The sequence below is a fragment of the Ilyonectria robusta genome (genome assembly GCF_021365365.1).
Source record: "Ilyonectria robusta strain PMI_751 chromosome Unknown BGZ61scaffold_13, whole genome shotgun sequence".
In the NCBI taxonomy this organism is placed as follows: domain Eukaryota; kingdom Fungi; phylum Ascomycota; class Sordariomycetes; order Hypocreales; family Nectriaceae; genus Ilyonectria; species Ilyonectria robusta.
Window position 1 is genome coordinate 1102828 of NW_025764447.1, and position 15039 is coordinate 1117866.

General features: G+C 54.7%; 4 protein-coding genes across 4 annotated transcripts; 3 read left to right on the forward strand and 1 right to left on the reverse strand.

Annotated features, from left to right (window-relative positions):
• Positions 1 to 222: 222 nt before the first annotated feature.
• BGZ61DRAFT_479674 (glycoside hydrolase superfamily) lies at positions 223 to 2458 on the reverse strand (the record flags this gene model as incomplete). Its single annotated transcript, XM_046249124.1, has 2 exons — positions 223 to 1448; positions 1501 to 2458. 2 exons carry the CDS (start codon positions 2456 to 2458, stop codon positions 223 to 225), a joined length of 2184 nt encoding a protein of 727 aa, XP_046102959.1.
• Positions 2459 to 6071: 3613 nt separating this feature from the next.
• Positions 6072 to 6660, forward strand: BGZ61DRAFT_355754 (uncharacterized protein; the record flags this gene model as incomplete). Its single annotated transcript, XM_046240735.1, has 2 exons — positions 6072 to 6164; positions 6220 to 6660. 2 exons carry the CDS (start codon positions 6072 to 6074, stop codon positions 6658 to 6660), a joined length of 534 nt encoding a protein of 177 aa, XP_046102960.1.
• A 105-nt stretch (positions 6661 to 6765) lies between these two features.
• BGZ61DRAFT_454671 (uncharacterized protein) lies at positions 6766 to 8230 on the forward strand. The gene has a single exon (XM_046246263.1). It carries the CDS (start codon positions 6817 to 6819, stop codon positions 7063 to 7065), a length of 249 nt encoding a protein of 82 aa, XP_046102961.1. The 5' UTR covers positions 6766 to 6816; the 3' UTR covers positions 7066 to 8230.
• Positions 8231 to 10696: 2466 nt separating this feature from the next.
• On the forward strand, positions 10697 to 13371 carry BGZ61DRAFT_454674 (uncharacterized protein). Its single transcript, XM_046246264.1, has 2 exons — positions 10697 to 10714; positions 10776 to 13371. Exon 2 carries the CDS (start codon positions 10853 to 10855, stop codon positions 12887 to 12889), a length of 2037 nt encoding a protein of 678 aa, XP_046102962.1. The 5' UTR covers positions 10697 to 10714; positions 10776 to 10852; the 3' UTR covers positions 12890 to 13371.
• The last annotated feature ends 1668 nt before the right edge of the window (positions 13372 to 15039 follow it).

Genomic DNA, 15039 nt, shown 5'->3' on the forward strand with positions numbered 1-15039 from the left:
AAAAGCAGGCAAACGAACCTGCAGGACAAATGCAACATTTCTGAAGTGTCGAATCCCAAGTAAAATAACAGCCACCGAAGCCCATTCCGACAAAAACCAAACCAGGGCATTCGCCCGTAGCCGTCGCGACTCTATCATCTCTTGAGTTGATGCAAATAAGGAGGTTGTTGCTCACAGCACCGCTCCTATCCCTCGTCTTGTATAGTATCAAGTGAAACGCACTTAGACAGTTTTGCCGCTACAGCTGGGGATCTTGACGCCGTCCTTGAGCTTTCGGTCCACAGTCAACAAACCCCACTGGTCCTCCCATGCCTTGCCCTTCGTGTTGAATCTCTCCTTCCAGGGCTCGTCGAATGCCTCGAACCAGAAGTAGTTGGTACCATTGGTAAGCGCATCACAAACCCAGCCCTCCATGAATGTGTTCAGCTCATCGATACCCGCGACGGAGCCCTGTGTGCAGGTTGTCGCGGCACCACAGTTGGTTCCACCGCTGGTGGGCCAGCCAGTCTCGGAGATGATGTTCTTCTCTTTGTCCGACTTCCAAAATTGCTTGTTGTTGTTCTCCCAGAACGAATAGGTCCAGCCAGCCGCTTCCTGTGCAGTGACGCCGGCGAAGAAGGGATGGATATTGGCCATGATGTAGTCGCTGTCCGCGGCAAGCGCTGCGGTCCAGTCATCGCCAAGGTCGGATGTAGCAACGGGGAGCTTGTAACCCTTGGCGGTAAAGTTGGTACGGACATTATCGAGAATCGTTCCCAGCTGGGTAATGGTCATTTCCTCGCGGAAGAGAATCTCGTTGGCGACAATAACGCCTTCGAAGGGGTCCTCGCCGTATTCCGCCAGGATGTCCCACATCTGCTCGAGTTGTCGTGCGTTGGTCGTCTCGTTACCGTCCTGCCACACACCCAGCCAAACCTTGGTGTCCTTGAGCTCCAGTTTATCGATGGCGTGCAGAAGCATCTGAGTTTGGTTGCAATCGGTGCCGTATAAGCGGATCTTGTTGGTCAACTGACTGAGCACGGCGACATCGCGAGTGACATTGTTCTGCGACGGCGGGTTGTGAATGCAGGCGGGGTATTGGGTGTTGAGAGGGGTGTAGTCCATGCCGGGGAACACCCTGTGTAGATCCGCGTTGTTCAGAAGCGCCTTGATCTCTGCACTGTTGGCTCCAAGATCACCATTCTTCGCAGTGTCGTCCTTGGCAGATTCGCCAGAGCCACCGCCAGAGCCACCGCCAGAGCTACTGCTAGAGCTACCACCGTCGCCTCCCTTCTTGTTGTTGAGCAAGCTACCGACCACAGCGCCGACAATGGCTCCCACGATGATGAGGCAAACGATGATAATGATTGCCCATTTCCACTTCTTACTCTTGTGCTGATTCTCCTTCAGCCACTCGGATGGCTTCTCGCGTGGTGCGGCTGTATCATAGTCACCACCTGCCGAGTGACCTGCAATTCAGTTAGCACAAGATCGTCTCTCCTTCGGCGCAATGTCATTTACCTGCAGACAGAAGGCTACCTGCAGCTGCGGCGCCACCAGCCCCCGCAGCGGCTGCGGCAGCACGTCTCCCTCGGTCAGAGTGGGGGAGGCTCAACATGGAAGTTCGCTGATTCCTATGGTAGCTAATACCATCATCCCCGTCGTCCTCAATGTCATTGGGATTCACAATGCCTAGATTGGCAGCAGAAGCAGAGTTTCTTGAACTGAATCCCTGATAAGGATCGTCGGCATAGGGGTCCGCGCGGTGGGGGGAGTGGGAGCCGTGTGGGACAGCACCGAGGCCAGCCAAGCTCGAGTGCGACCCTCCAGTATGGGGGCTGTTGCCATACGCTCCGTCGTAGCTATATCCCCCGTTCGACTGGGGCGCGTAGGCGTTCACGGGCGGCGGCGGGTAGTGAGAGCGGGAGGGAGGCGGAGGCACTTGCCCACCGCTGTGCATCGCATCCATGCCACTGTTGCGAGGGTTACGGTCAGCAACGTTGTACGCAATTCCAGCCATTCCACCAGACGCAGACTCGCCAAAGTTGTCTGAGCCGGGCGTAATGGCGTGAGTGGGAGGAGGTGCATACCCTTGGTTGCTGCCGTCGCCTCCGCCCCCGCCTCCGCCTCTGCCTCTGTTGTAGTATCCGTTGTCGCCGTGGGGCGGGGGCGGTGGGTTTGGAGATGCACGGCGAGGGCTATCGTATCCAGTAGAGCCGGAGTGCTGGGAGTGCTGGGAGTGCTGGGAGTTGGAGTGGGCGCTGTAGTTGTCCTGGGGCTGCATGCGACTGAAGGCCGAGTCGGGATGGGCGCTGGGATGGAAGGAACGGGACGCTGGAGGAGGGGCGTCGTAGTAGGGGGTTTGCGAGGGCGAGTAACTCTGAGCGGGAGGAGCAGGATGGCGCGAAGGGGATTCGTAGTGGTTATAGGAAGAGTCGAGGGGCTCCCTCTCGTAATGATCGTTGCGGTATTGCGACATGACGGCGGTCGATATGCGGTCGATATGCGGCCGAACTCAAGAGGGCAAAAGTGCGGCGGCAGCGGAGGCCGAGAGAAGGCCGAGAGGAGGCTGTGTCAAGCCGACGATGATCTCAGCAGCGGCAAGCCGCCTGCAGAATAAGAAAAGTGTTGAGACGGTGGGCGACGTACTCGCGAGTGTGTCCCGGAACGAAGGATGCAAGACACACAATACGAGGTGAGGTTTCGAAACAAGGAAAGGGAATTAGTGAGCGAGAGGACGGTAAGAGAGACAGGGCTAGGAGCAGGTTCAGGATCGGCAACGGTGGGAGCCGGTTGTTGATGAGGTCGTTGGCGAGCAACGGGCCTGTCCTGGCCTGTACTGGCTTGTACCGGTACAGTGCCCGATGGAGCGAATAGCGGGTCTTATTAGGCATGGGGGATGCACAGAGCAACAGGGCCACATCGGATGCGGACCGAACACACTGTGGGAGAGCCAAGTTTAGCGCAAGCTCCGCCCCAGCAACCAAGCAGCCAAGCAATTGAGCAGGGGGGCGGTTAAACGGGTTGGACCTGGCAGCTTCGCACGGGGCTTTGCCTGACATTTGAAAGGCCTGCCTGAATGCGCTGCATCGAAAAATGGAACCCCAACGGTTGGCTCCAAGTTCCAGCTGCCGTGCGCGCAGCACAGCCTCCTCCAGACGAGCAAACACGAGCACTAGCAGATCTAAGAGTGGTGTGCTGACGCAAGACGTCAAAGACGAAAGACGCCGAGTTCCAATTTGGAAACCGACGTCGGGAGGTGTCTCACGAACTGGGACTCGTGAGCGGGCTCGTATTATTGCACTGTCTCGTATGTCGGTCCAGGGCGGAGCAGCGCTAGTCTTCACAATGTATTTCGTTCGGTAGGTTCCAGGCGGGGGAGGAGACAGCGGAGTCAGTAGAGACATGTTTTGGAAGTGGTGCTTGGGCAGGGCACAAGGCAGAGACACTCCTTATTGCCGACAATGGATGGCGTCTGGCGATGGTCGAACACGGACGAGGCGGTGCGAACGAGCGACGGAGCGGTTCAGAGCATCTGGGCGGGCGAGCGACGGCTGAAGTTCATAGTATGTACCGCTACTTGTACCCTCCATGGCGCGCCAGGCCAGGTCAGGGTAGGGCAAGGCTGGACAGGGTGCTAAAAGGAGCCCCGTAAGGTGCTACTTAACGGGTCCGCTGGGTCCGCTGTTCGATTGAGTGAGCCGAGGAGCAAGGGGGTCGGGTGGCAGGTTGAGTTGTGTTAATAAATGGCTGTCACCAGCCGTGTTTTGTGTGTCGGTCGTGCTGATCATGTCAAAGAACGACCTGTTTGGCCGAGATTGAAGATTCGACAGACGATCAAGGAACTGGTACCACCGTCTTGCCTTGGCTTCCATTGTCGCGGAGAAGGTTGGATCCATGCCAATATGGGCAGGTGTGATGTTGCAGCGGCCGTGTAGGTACGTTAAGTGTGGTAGGTGCGCCAGGTCCCGCGGGGAAAAGCAGACACCCAGGAAACGAGGAGCGGAGGGTCGTGGGCCGTGGCGGCCGCGAGAGTAGCAGCGGCCCCTCGAAGCGTTGCCCAGAGCGGCCACAACGGGGTCGCATCCACGGGAGAGCAGCCGACCCAGGTGGAAACCCGCACTGGAAATGGAAGCACGATGACATTCAGCTAGAAGAGCGGTTAATTAAAGGGCCACCAGGCCACCAGGCCACACACACCACCTCCCGCTGCACCTTGTCGCAGTCATTGTCGCAGTCAGTGCTGTCGACCTGGGCTGGCACATCCATCGTCCGTATACGGGGTAGCCGGCTTGTTTCTCTGTTGTGCTGGTGCGACACTTGTCCCCTCTGAAGGAGTCGATCCCAGCAGGGTTCCTGGTGGTGCAGGTGGTGCACAGTGCGTTTGAGTGGTTTGCGTCACAGTACACTCTCTAGCATCCATCCAGGGCACACTGGGATTCTCCATCCAGCTTCTAATTCCATAACCCCCTGTGCCGTCAATCTGCCGTCACGCTCACTGCATGCCGACTCTTCCAGCCCGAGCCTCAGCTCTCTCCCGGACAGCCGTTAGTTCACCTGTGGCGGTAGGTGTGGCTCTCAGCCGCCCCGGCTAGTTCGGCTAGTTGACGATCCGTCTGTCAAACCTGGGGGAGGGTCCCCAAACCCGACCCGGCACGTAATGAGCACGACGGCTTGGCAGCATTTTGTCAACGTTAAATTTCACGGCCGAAACTGAGACCGGGTTCTAGAATCAGGTGGCTTTTTTTCTTGCTGGGTCACGTTTTATTTGCTGGAATCTCTCAGCCGCCTGGAAACCACTCTCCCGGGAATATTAGCAGAACTGGTGCATACCACAATCATTTACAGTTGCCGATGACCCCCGTGGCATCCGCATTCTTGCCCTTAACGACCATGATGGAGTTCTTCCCCCAAGCTCACAAACATGTCTCAGCCCGCTGCAAAATGACACCCAATTACGACGCCTCGTCATACTGACATCCTACGTGGTTTTATTGAGGCGTGCCGAAACAAGCCCGCAATTTCCAACACGAGACCTGTCGCCGTCCTGAACGAAAACGCCGTCAGCAGCCATCAACGTTATTGAGCCCGCCGCACCGCAGCCACTCCCTTCTTTAGACACGTCACTTCGTGTTCTTGCTATTGTCTGCACTGTAAACTACTTTGACTAGCGATGGCATTTTGTTCCCGCGGCGACGCCAGACTGACATCGTCCATCACCTCACTCTAACTGCACCACCAGCTTACTTGTGCTGGAATGGAAGCAACCGGCAGGGAAATTGTGCCAAGTGGTGTAATAACTCGGGGAGGCCTCAAATTGGAGGTGGGACTTCGATATGGAATCACCTGGGTTGAAGGTTGACAAACGTGATGCGAGTGCTGTCAGGCCAACAACCCGCAGACTACCCAAGCCAAGATATGTGATACACTCTCAACCTAACCATTTTCGAGCTCGCACCCGCAATCGAGTCTCCAAATACGTATGTCTTAAATCTTCACTCTTTCAGGACATTTGAGTGAAGTCGGAAGAGTGTATTGTTCGGTCTGAGCTTGGATTCTGATCCATCACGAATGAGACGTCCGTTTGCTCTAGGGTAACCAGGAAAACAAGAACTTGAAGCATCCTGAAGTCACGTCATATTCTCCATCTCAATTCGTACTTCAGGTTTCATTCTGCGCATGTCATATCAGGATGCGGCATACGTGACGTCCTCGATGCAGCGCCAACCCACTGTTTCAACCAACAAAGTGCCAGGCGGAGGTTATGTCCGGCAATACTCCACCAACCCTACCGGGATAGTTTCCACCACTTGACGACTGGAGAAATGATATGCGCTGAACTATCTACTTTCTGCATAATCTTAACTATTCGAGTAAGATACATCTGGCATCGAATCTCAAGATCTAGGCAACACATGTAGATGTGGCGTCACGATGGCTGTGATGTCATGGAAGTGTGAGAGTGTTGACATCATACATCGCCATCAGATAAGATATTTGCCTATATCAATAACTGTATGCGAATGATTTCGGCTTCAACATTTCCTGCCACATTTGAATACCAAAAAAGAAGCTTCCCAGAAAGCCACGCAATGTCTGTCAACAAGAACCCCGAGTCTATAACACCGGCAACGGGGGAATTTAGTAGCAGGGTCCCTCGGTCAGAGCCTCTCACAACCAAAGGAGTAAGATTCTCTCATCTACAACATTACACTTATCACACAGCTCACATGTTTGCAGCACGCTCCTGGCGTCAAGGTAGGCAACGACGCTAAACCTGAGTTCCACCTCGAAACGCACTCCCCCGGCACAGCCCCCGCAGACCGTTCCTTTGCGCCGCAGCCTCAACACGAGATCCCCGGGCAGGCGCTCAACCCAGACATGCAAAACGGGACTTCTGTAACGCAGACACTACCCGGCGCTACGTCGGCGGATGTGCACCAGGGGTACGGACACCCAGGTGAGGGGATGACGAGCAAGGAGCTTCATGGAGGCAAGCGCAAGCATGCCGGCGCTGGTCTCGAGGGTGTGGGTGCGAATTCTTCGGATCCCATTCACGAACGGGGGCTTGATATCGACCACGAGAAGGGACAGAGGACTACGTCGGGTAATACAGAGGAATGGCAGGTGGCGGAGGAGAGGATTCCTGTCACCGCGGAGGAGCTTGCCAGCGAGCTTTAAGTTGAGGCCATACAATTGCAAGTGTATGGTTAGTACAGATTAGCACTGAGGAATGCTCTTAAAGTGTATAAAAGTAGTTTAGAGATATTCTCAAACATTCCAATTGTCCTTCATCACTTTGCGTGATTGCGTGTTGGTTGTCGAACGCTCGATCAGATGTTCACAAGGAAAATGTTCACAAGGAAACAAACCAACCGGAAGTTCCGCATCGGCGCGTACCGAGGCAACGGAACACCCGACCACTCGTCCAAACACGAACCCACTTCCGTGACACGACCAAGCTTTGCTACCTTGTCTTCACTGCCGAGATTTTCGGACGCGGCATTGTTGGAAGGATTCTTAGTGTCATTCATATCCATTTGGGGGGCGGCTAATATGGGCACTGCCGCGTTTCAGGATTGGTAGGATTGGGGCTTTGCACGTCGCGTCTTGTAGGCCCGGTAAACTGGACGGCTACTGCATATGTCACGTAACGTACAGAGGCTGAACGTTGACAGTCCGGGGTTGACAGAAGCAATGTTGGAGAAAAGCAAAAAGTCGACATAAAAAAAGATGGGTCGATAGAGTCGAGAGGAGTCAATGGTCCCAGCCCTTGTAAACTGGTCGAAGATGCAGACAACCAGACTAACCGTTTGTTACGTTATTATTATTATTATCATCATCATCTCGGCGACCAAAAACTCGGCGCATGATGGAGACGCTAAAGAGTAAGAATAAGTTCCTGACTGAAGCAAGCAGGGTTCAGGGCCGCTGCCGCTGCCCAGTCTACGGGAGGAGTTGAGCATCTGTGGAGCTGTTGTGAAGGCCGCTCTGAGGTATCTTCCCAAACGAGAACGTCTAGCTAGACTCGGCATATGGCGCTCATTGTCTGTTATCAAGACCCTTGCGCGTGATGCGTCCTGTGGTGGCAAGCCCAAGTTGAGCCAAGGCCGCTTCGCGAGGGGGATCACGGGGAAACCGGGCACAAAGAAACCCCAGTTTCCAGTTCAACACTGTCGCCGGCCTGTTTTGGGAAGAAGCGCTTGAACTTGACTCACACGAGTCGACGCCCGCTTCCGCACTGGCCGCTGGATGAAGGAAGATGCCTCGGCAAGGCTCAGTGGCCATTGGGCGACGGAGTTGAAGGCTGTCAGCGGCATGTGGCCTAGAGACGTGGCTGACTATGACCTTGGACGGGAATCAATACGACCCTGTTAGCTTGCTGCTGATGCGGACAGGTCCTTGACACCTGTCCGGAAGAGGCCGCATGCAGATGTGGTGCATCATGCAGCAACGGCATATTGGTCCATTAAGTTGTGACAAGCCGTCTCTTGGAACCTCCGGCTTTTTCGTTGGCCTCTGGGGGCGGTTTATCAGAGACAGCCCTAAACCCCACTGAAGAAAGGGTTGGTTTAGTTGGCGAAAGAAGTTCCTTGGCTTGCAGGGATGAAAAGGCCGCGTAATAAGGGTAATGACTCCCGCGGCATCCTCATTGACGTATGGCCATGGCCATGGCTAGGTATTGCATTGTGCAAAGGAAAAAAAGACAAAAAATACCTCCACCGAACCTACAGTAGCGCGTCAGTTTCCCTGCTCACCAGAAGCCGGGTTTTAGCGCCGCCGCCGCTGGGCCTCGCTCGGTTCTTTTATTGCCATTTGCCATGCGGCATCCTTAAGGCCCCCCTCCGCCGCGGGGGCCATGTGGCAGTCCCGATTCGGCGGAATGGTAAAATATCCCTGCGGCGCGGCCGGGCCACGATCGCATTTCCGGTGGGTGGGTTTGGCGCGCCATCCGTCCACTCAACAGGGCCCCCGTTGCGGTGGGCAGGTCGGAGAGCCGGGGGTTTGGTGTACCGGAGCGTTTGCGAGCGGGACATGAGCGGGACATGAGCGGGTTTTTGGGCTCTACGCGCGCGCCGCTCAGGTGGGTGAGGCGGGTCACCGGCATTTCGATGCGGTTCAGCTTGCGATGTGGACTTGGCGGATGCTCTACTCAGCTTCTAATGGCTCTATCGCTGCCAATGTCGTCATTCTTCTCCATCGCGGCACGCGCCCTTGCCTTGTCTCCCCCAGGCTATATCTCGAGGTTGCCCTGATGGCCCTCCCTCCCCTTGACGGACATATCGGAACTAGTTTAGGTAGGTAGCTAGTAGGCCCGAGAGCCGTCGCTGGGACTTTTGGCGCCATTATGAACTGTTGCTTGGTGCGGTTGGCTGTGGCCTCCCCCACGCGCGGTGAAGATGCGGAGGCGGCGGCGGCGGCGGGAGGTCAAAGAGCGTTGCATCGTTTAGACCCTTCCCGGCGGCCCAATGTTCCCACATCTAGATGGATAATGGGGAAATGTGGTACGCGTCCGGCCGGTACTCGGACGTGGGATTGCCTTAGCTCCAGAGGGGACGGCCCCTGCTTGATCGACTGATGGATGGATGGTGGGTGTCTGGGTTGTGTCGGCTTGGGTTTTGATTTACGATGGCAAATGGATCTATCTCTCTACCGCCTAGACCGTAGTCTAGAGGGATGGGGGGAGGCGCTTTCATTACCATTGCCCAGGGACCATGGCCACACCTTTTCATCAACCCTTGTCTTTCATTCTCTTTTGTCTCGCTCTCGCTCGTCTTCTCTCGGATTTTTGCATGGCCGAGCCTCCGCTGACTTGATGAACAAACGGTATCATCTTGGTAAGTTGGGTTGTCTCTCGTCTTCATCTGCTTTGGTTTCAGTATCTCGATTTGTGTCTTTGTCTCTCCGCGTCTGAGTGAGTCCCGCGCGTTGTCTGTTTTATCAAGTATCAACATCAACCCCCTCTTCATCCTGCTCCCCTCCAACACCCAACCTAGCCCTGTCCACGGCACGGCACCCATGCCATCCCTACGAGCCCATACCCATGCTCGATATCCACAGCTCCATGCCTAGGCGGATATAGTGGCCATGGTCCTGGGAATCCACCATCGCCCATCACCCACACACGCCACCCGCGTGTGTCAAAAGACAGCCGCGCATATTGCTCACTCCCTCACTCGTTCACCAGTTCATTCACACACCCGGCTCTCTGCACTCTGCCTTGAGAATCCCGTTCTGCCTTGTCGCCGACTTCACTTATTAAACATTACGGCCTTCCCATTCGTTCGCTTTCCCCTGCCATTAATTCCATCTGCCGCGTCTTTCCTCATCTTAATCTCCCGAATCCCGTGACTCGGCCGGCTTCCTGATCCAGCCCGATCCCTAGAACCACAACCCAAAACACAACTCATACCCCAAACCCGTCCTGTATTTCGTCCTTCTACCTCGTCATCTACCATCTTGACACCTTTCTCACTTGCTTCCCCTCATCCACTTTTACGTCCGCTATCAGAGAGCAGAGAAAGGGCGGCTATCGCCACTTCCCGAGCTCCGTACCCACACTTCGGCCGAAGGCACGCAGTGCTAACTTATCTACCTTACTACTTGAAAGTCACCGAGACCAGACGCTAAGGAACCAACAACTCACACCATTCACTCGCACCTCGTATTTCATCTCCGCCAAACATTCCATTTCCTCAGCGTTTGCTGCGAGTAGATGCACTTACCATCTCCCCAGGCCAAGAGCCGCTGCTGTCACCGAACTGGCTCCCCTTTCGTTCTGAACTCCGTGCGTGCTTGAAAGAGCTCTGCATCCGCTCAACCGCTGAGCCGCTTTGCTCGTTGGGCGACTTTTTTGCTCAGCTGCGTTGGGTTGAGTTTGATCGTGCATTGTAAAACGCCGATTGCCGAACTGGACGGCAGTTGTATGGACGTGCAGGACGCAGACAGGGAGTTAAAGTCAACATGGAGATCCAGTTTTCGATCCCGCTCACAGTCAACCGCACTGCCAACACTACCAAGTACGTCGCCGCTCCCACCCATATTTTGGCTGATCGCTTGTAAACGTGGAGAAAAGCTGACTGGAAGCATCTTTGTCGAAACAGCCCGCCAGCAGATCCGGGTCGGTCAGCAGGCGCATCCGCAGCGAGAGGCGGGACCCATCGCTTTGCTCTCGAGACGAGGACGAGACATACCCGACGCAGCTCTACGCGAGCACGCACGGGATGTAGCACCTGTAAGTCTGATTGTAGCTATTCGCATTGGTGAGGTTGGATCGTTGCTGACTGAATCTCCAGGCAAGTAAGTATTACTGAAATCAACCTCCAACTGATCCGGGATACGGATATCGCCACGAGAACTACACCAAGGGGCTATGCAAGGGACACCGACTAATAACTCGTGTCACAGGAAGCGACACGTCAAGTGCGACGAAACCAAGCCCTCCTGTCTCAACTGTATGAAATGGCGAGGCTATTGTGACGGCTACTCCGAGTCCTCCGAAGGACAACCGTCTCGCTCAGAGACTCCCGCAAAGCCCACCCCCAACAAGGCCAACTCGAGCGCGAAGCTCATCCACACGAAGAAGGCTCCCCTCATCCTCGAAGAGCCTGCCATCAACACCATCTGCTTCACCAGCAGCGAACAGCGCTCCTACTTCGACGAGTGGTCTTCCCTGTCTGTCCAGTTCCTCAGCGGCGGTCTGGGCCAATCGCGACTATGGACCACAACGATGCCACAGCTCACGCTACAAGAGCCAACTCTACGATATGCTGCCATGGCAGTTGGGGCCTTGCGTAAGGCAGCTTTCGATGTCGAGTCCGGAGCTAGTTTCCCGACGGGCGATCTTATGGACAATAAGCACTCGTTGAACGCCATCTTTTACTACTGCGAGGCCCTGCGGATGCAAGCGAGGGCGAGGGTGACCAAGGAGAGCTTGCGTACGGCAATGTTGGCGTCTCTGCTGTTCATCTGCTTCGAGGCTCAACGGGGCAATATCCCTGCCGCCCTTAAGCACGTCACCCATGGGTTCAGCATGCTTAACGAGCTCGCCGCCTGCACCGAAAAAGCCCCTGATCTGGTCCGCATCGCCCCAGCGCCACCCGCACTGGTACAGGAGATTCTGGATTGTTATAGGCCGTTGGAACTCCAGTCTCGCTCCTTTATGGGCTCATACAAGAAGTTCTTCTTCCCTCCGAAGCAACAACAGCGACCTACACCCCACGATTCCACCGCTCCCCCAGCCTCAAACCCCGCCGGTCCACCCACCGGACATCCCGCCGGTCCCACCGGTCATCCGACTGGTCCTTCTGCCGGTCCTCCCATACCAACTCCTCCGGGTCAACCGGGGTCACCATGGCAAGGCGGTCCTCCTAATCGGGAGCCGCCCACTGGCCTACCAAGTCCTCAAAGCCAGGGAAGCCCACGCAGCCAGGCCGAGCAGCAGGCGCCTTCAAGAGGACCTCCACAGAGACCGCCAGGTATCGCTCCATTCACGAAGCATTCACCCTATTTTCGACCAAAACAAACCAATATCACCAAGCTCGAGGAGATGCCCCCGGTGTTCAAGGCTCTGGGCGAGGCGCATGGATACTGGGCTCTATTGCAAAGGCAGATGGTCCAGTACATCCCAGTGCTGACTGCGACGACTGCACGGCTCGGTCTGACCCATGTGGTAAGTCTTGAGGAGCTGGATGTGAAGTTGTCAAGCGTCAGGCAACAACCAACAATTGCCAAGTTCGTTGACGAGTCGAGGTATTGGCTTCAGAGATGGTCTGCGGCTTTTGATCCGTTGCTCCAGGCAGCTACAAATAACCGGCATGTCAATATGGACCCTTACCTTCAGGTTATCAACCTCCGAATCGAGTACCTCATCCTCTATGTATACACCGCCATGCCCCGGTTTGCCGGCCTCGAGGTCGCCCAGGCGCTCACACCTCAGTACAAAGAAATCAACTCCATCGCTGAGACGCTGATCTCGTGTCGACCGAACTGCGGGTTTGCAATGGATTCTGGGTGGACTTGGCCCGTCTTTGTTTCTTCCTTTGGATGTCGAGATCCCGCAGTCCGAGACGACGCTATCCGAATACTTAAACAGTACCCCATTCGCAATGCCCTGCGCGACAGCCGTATTTACAAGGCCATTTCACTGAAGAACCGCGAAGTCGAGGCCATGGTCTCGAGGGAGGGTGGGGACGTGAATGAACAGTGGTTGCGATTGCGGAGGCGAGAACTGGTGTTTGAAGACCTGGGATCGAGCGTTATCTTCCGGTCGTCCCAAAAGAACCCCGAGACGGGTGCGTGGGAACTGGTGGAAGAGGTTGCCGCGTTTGAGGTGGGGCCTGATGATCAGCTTGACTGGCATCGGCAACCTATTTCACCATCACTGTCTATTCTTTCGGGAGTCTGTTAAGAATATGAGAAACACCGTGGGTGTGATGAATGGGAACGACCATGTGGATGGATGTTAAGACGAGAGTTATGATGGCGCTATGCAAGAGGAGGACGCGCTTTATGAACGCTTTATTGTTGCTATTGCCAAGCTTTTAGGCTTCTGGGACTGTAGGATACAAACGGCGTTATCACGGAATTGGATCCCTCTTCACTGGGCAAATTCACCAAGCTGCCTGTTTCATTTGCAATTTATTCATCTCAAGTTGACGTGATTCTCGAGGAAGTTGGAGATGTGGGTTGTCGCGCTGATGTCATGCTTCTCGTTGTGCCCATTGTACTCATGCTTTGGGGACTGTCGGTGGTGGTTTTAGAGAGGTGTATGAAACGGCAATGGTGGGACACTGTCAACGCTGTTGGCCAAGATGATATTATCAAATTGGGGAGCTTGTTCTTCGAGATTGGTAGTCACTCACCTCATTTAACATCACAATTACACACAGCTAAGGCTCCTGGACTACATGTTCTTTTCCAGTTCTAGTAGTACGAGGTCAACTGGTGCCCAACGCCTTGATGCGGTAATTGCATTTTCGGCGGTGCCTGTGCCTCAGGGATACTTTCCCAGTCGTTCGTCCGCCACTCTGCTTCTCCCTTTGCAGTGGTAAATGGAGTTGGGGTTTCAAAACTGCGGGCGAGGTGATTTTATTTCCAGCTTGGGGCGGTTACGGTCAGCAATTAGTTATGTTTCGGAACCATGCATTTGGTTCGGGGGCTACGACTAGGCAACGGCCACCACCCTGGGCATGAGGGCATCATTTATCCAACCATCGAATCCCAAGCTCGTCGCTTGAACTCGCACATCAGTGGTCAGAGATGAAGTGTTGGTTGTTCGTGGGGCTGACTGTCTACAAGCAAACTCTACTGCGTAGTAGATCTGATAGCTAACCGTCACATACCCCTGTAGGTCGCTCTGTGAGAGAGATTCTTTTCTAGACCTTGGACCTCCAAAAAGTTTCCGCTTATCCCACGCCCTTTGCTCCCCTCCCTCTGTCACAGCCGTCTCTCTCTCGGACAGAATGTGTGCTTCTGCTTGTCTTCTCACCTCTGTCTATTGTCATCTAAGGTTCGGTTGGGTTCTAAACTTAACGCCCGGGAACCCGCTTAAGCCTGGAATAATTGAGGTAAGCCTGTGTTTGCTTGTACGACTACAAACGCGCAGATTGCTTGGCCAAGCAAGGGATCCAATTGACGCTGAACAGCGTTCAATCGAGGTTTCTGTCCATGCGGTGTAAATCAAGCCTCCAAAATCCCACTTCTCTCCGCCAACGCCCCAAGCCAATTGTGAGGGACCTTAGAGAGGTGGAGTGTGCAATACGGCAATGTTAGCGATTGACGCATCAAGTTGTACTGATTGGGGCCCGAAACACGCAATATACGGTCAACGTTTATTCAATATTGGCTCAATTAGACGCCATTCCCAGAAAGTGCACTGGGATAACTAGGCACACCGGGATGACGTCCTCAGAGAGCAGTTGAGAGAGTCTCCTCCGTCAGCGGAGACTAGCGCAAACAACCAAGTCAAACACTGCAGCTTCCCGTTTGTTTTTTATTCCACAGTCTTCTCTATTATTCCCTGCACGGTTGCCGTTCCAGCCTGATGGCCTTACACGGGCTGGCCCGGGGAAATAAGAGTGAATCACTGGTCGTCAATGAGGGTTCCCACCCGGGCGCATACTTCAAATTTCTCTACCAGGTCTCGACTTTCTCACATAAAGCGCCTTTCTCCCCACGTTCGCGTACTTAGTATTACATTTGTTTAGCCATTCGTCTGTCGACTCACTCAATACGAAGGACGAGCACCAGGCTACCGGCCATCTCTTTGCCGGTGCTCCCCATTCTGTGTCAGATGGGAACCTCCCAGGATACTGCCACAAAAGTACACACTCCCTACCATTTAGCCCCATGACGGAAGTTAGTCTGATGTCTTGTGTTTCCAGAATACAGTCTAGTAATCACGGCCAAGGTAAATACCCGTATCCAGGCCGACTACTCCCGCAGTCGTCACCCAGCATCCGCCAGACCACATGAAGCCCTGGATTCTGGCATAGGAAGAAGGAGTTTCTCATACCTACCTAGTTGTGGACTCCCTACCTACCTACTGAGTTGCCATAT

Excerpts from the sequence above, each read along its gene's own strand:
- BGZ61DRAFT_454671 (XM_046246263.1), top strand. The coding sequence starts at position 6,817 with ATGTTCACAAGGAAAATGTTCACAAGGAAACAAACCAACCGGAAGTTC.
- BGZ61DRAFT_454674 (XM_046246264.1), top strand. The coding sequence starts at position 10,853 with ATGCAAGGGACACCGACTAATAACTCGTGTCACAGGAAGCGACACGTC.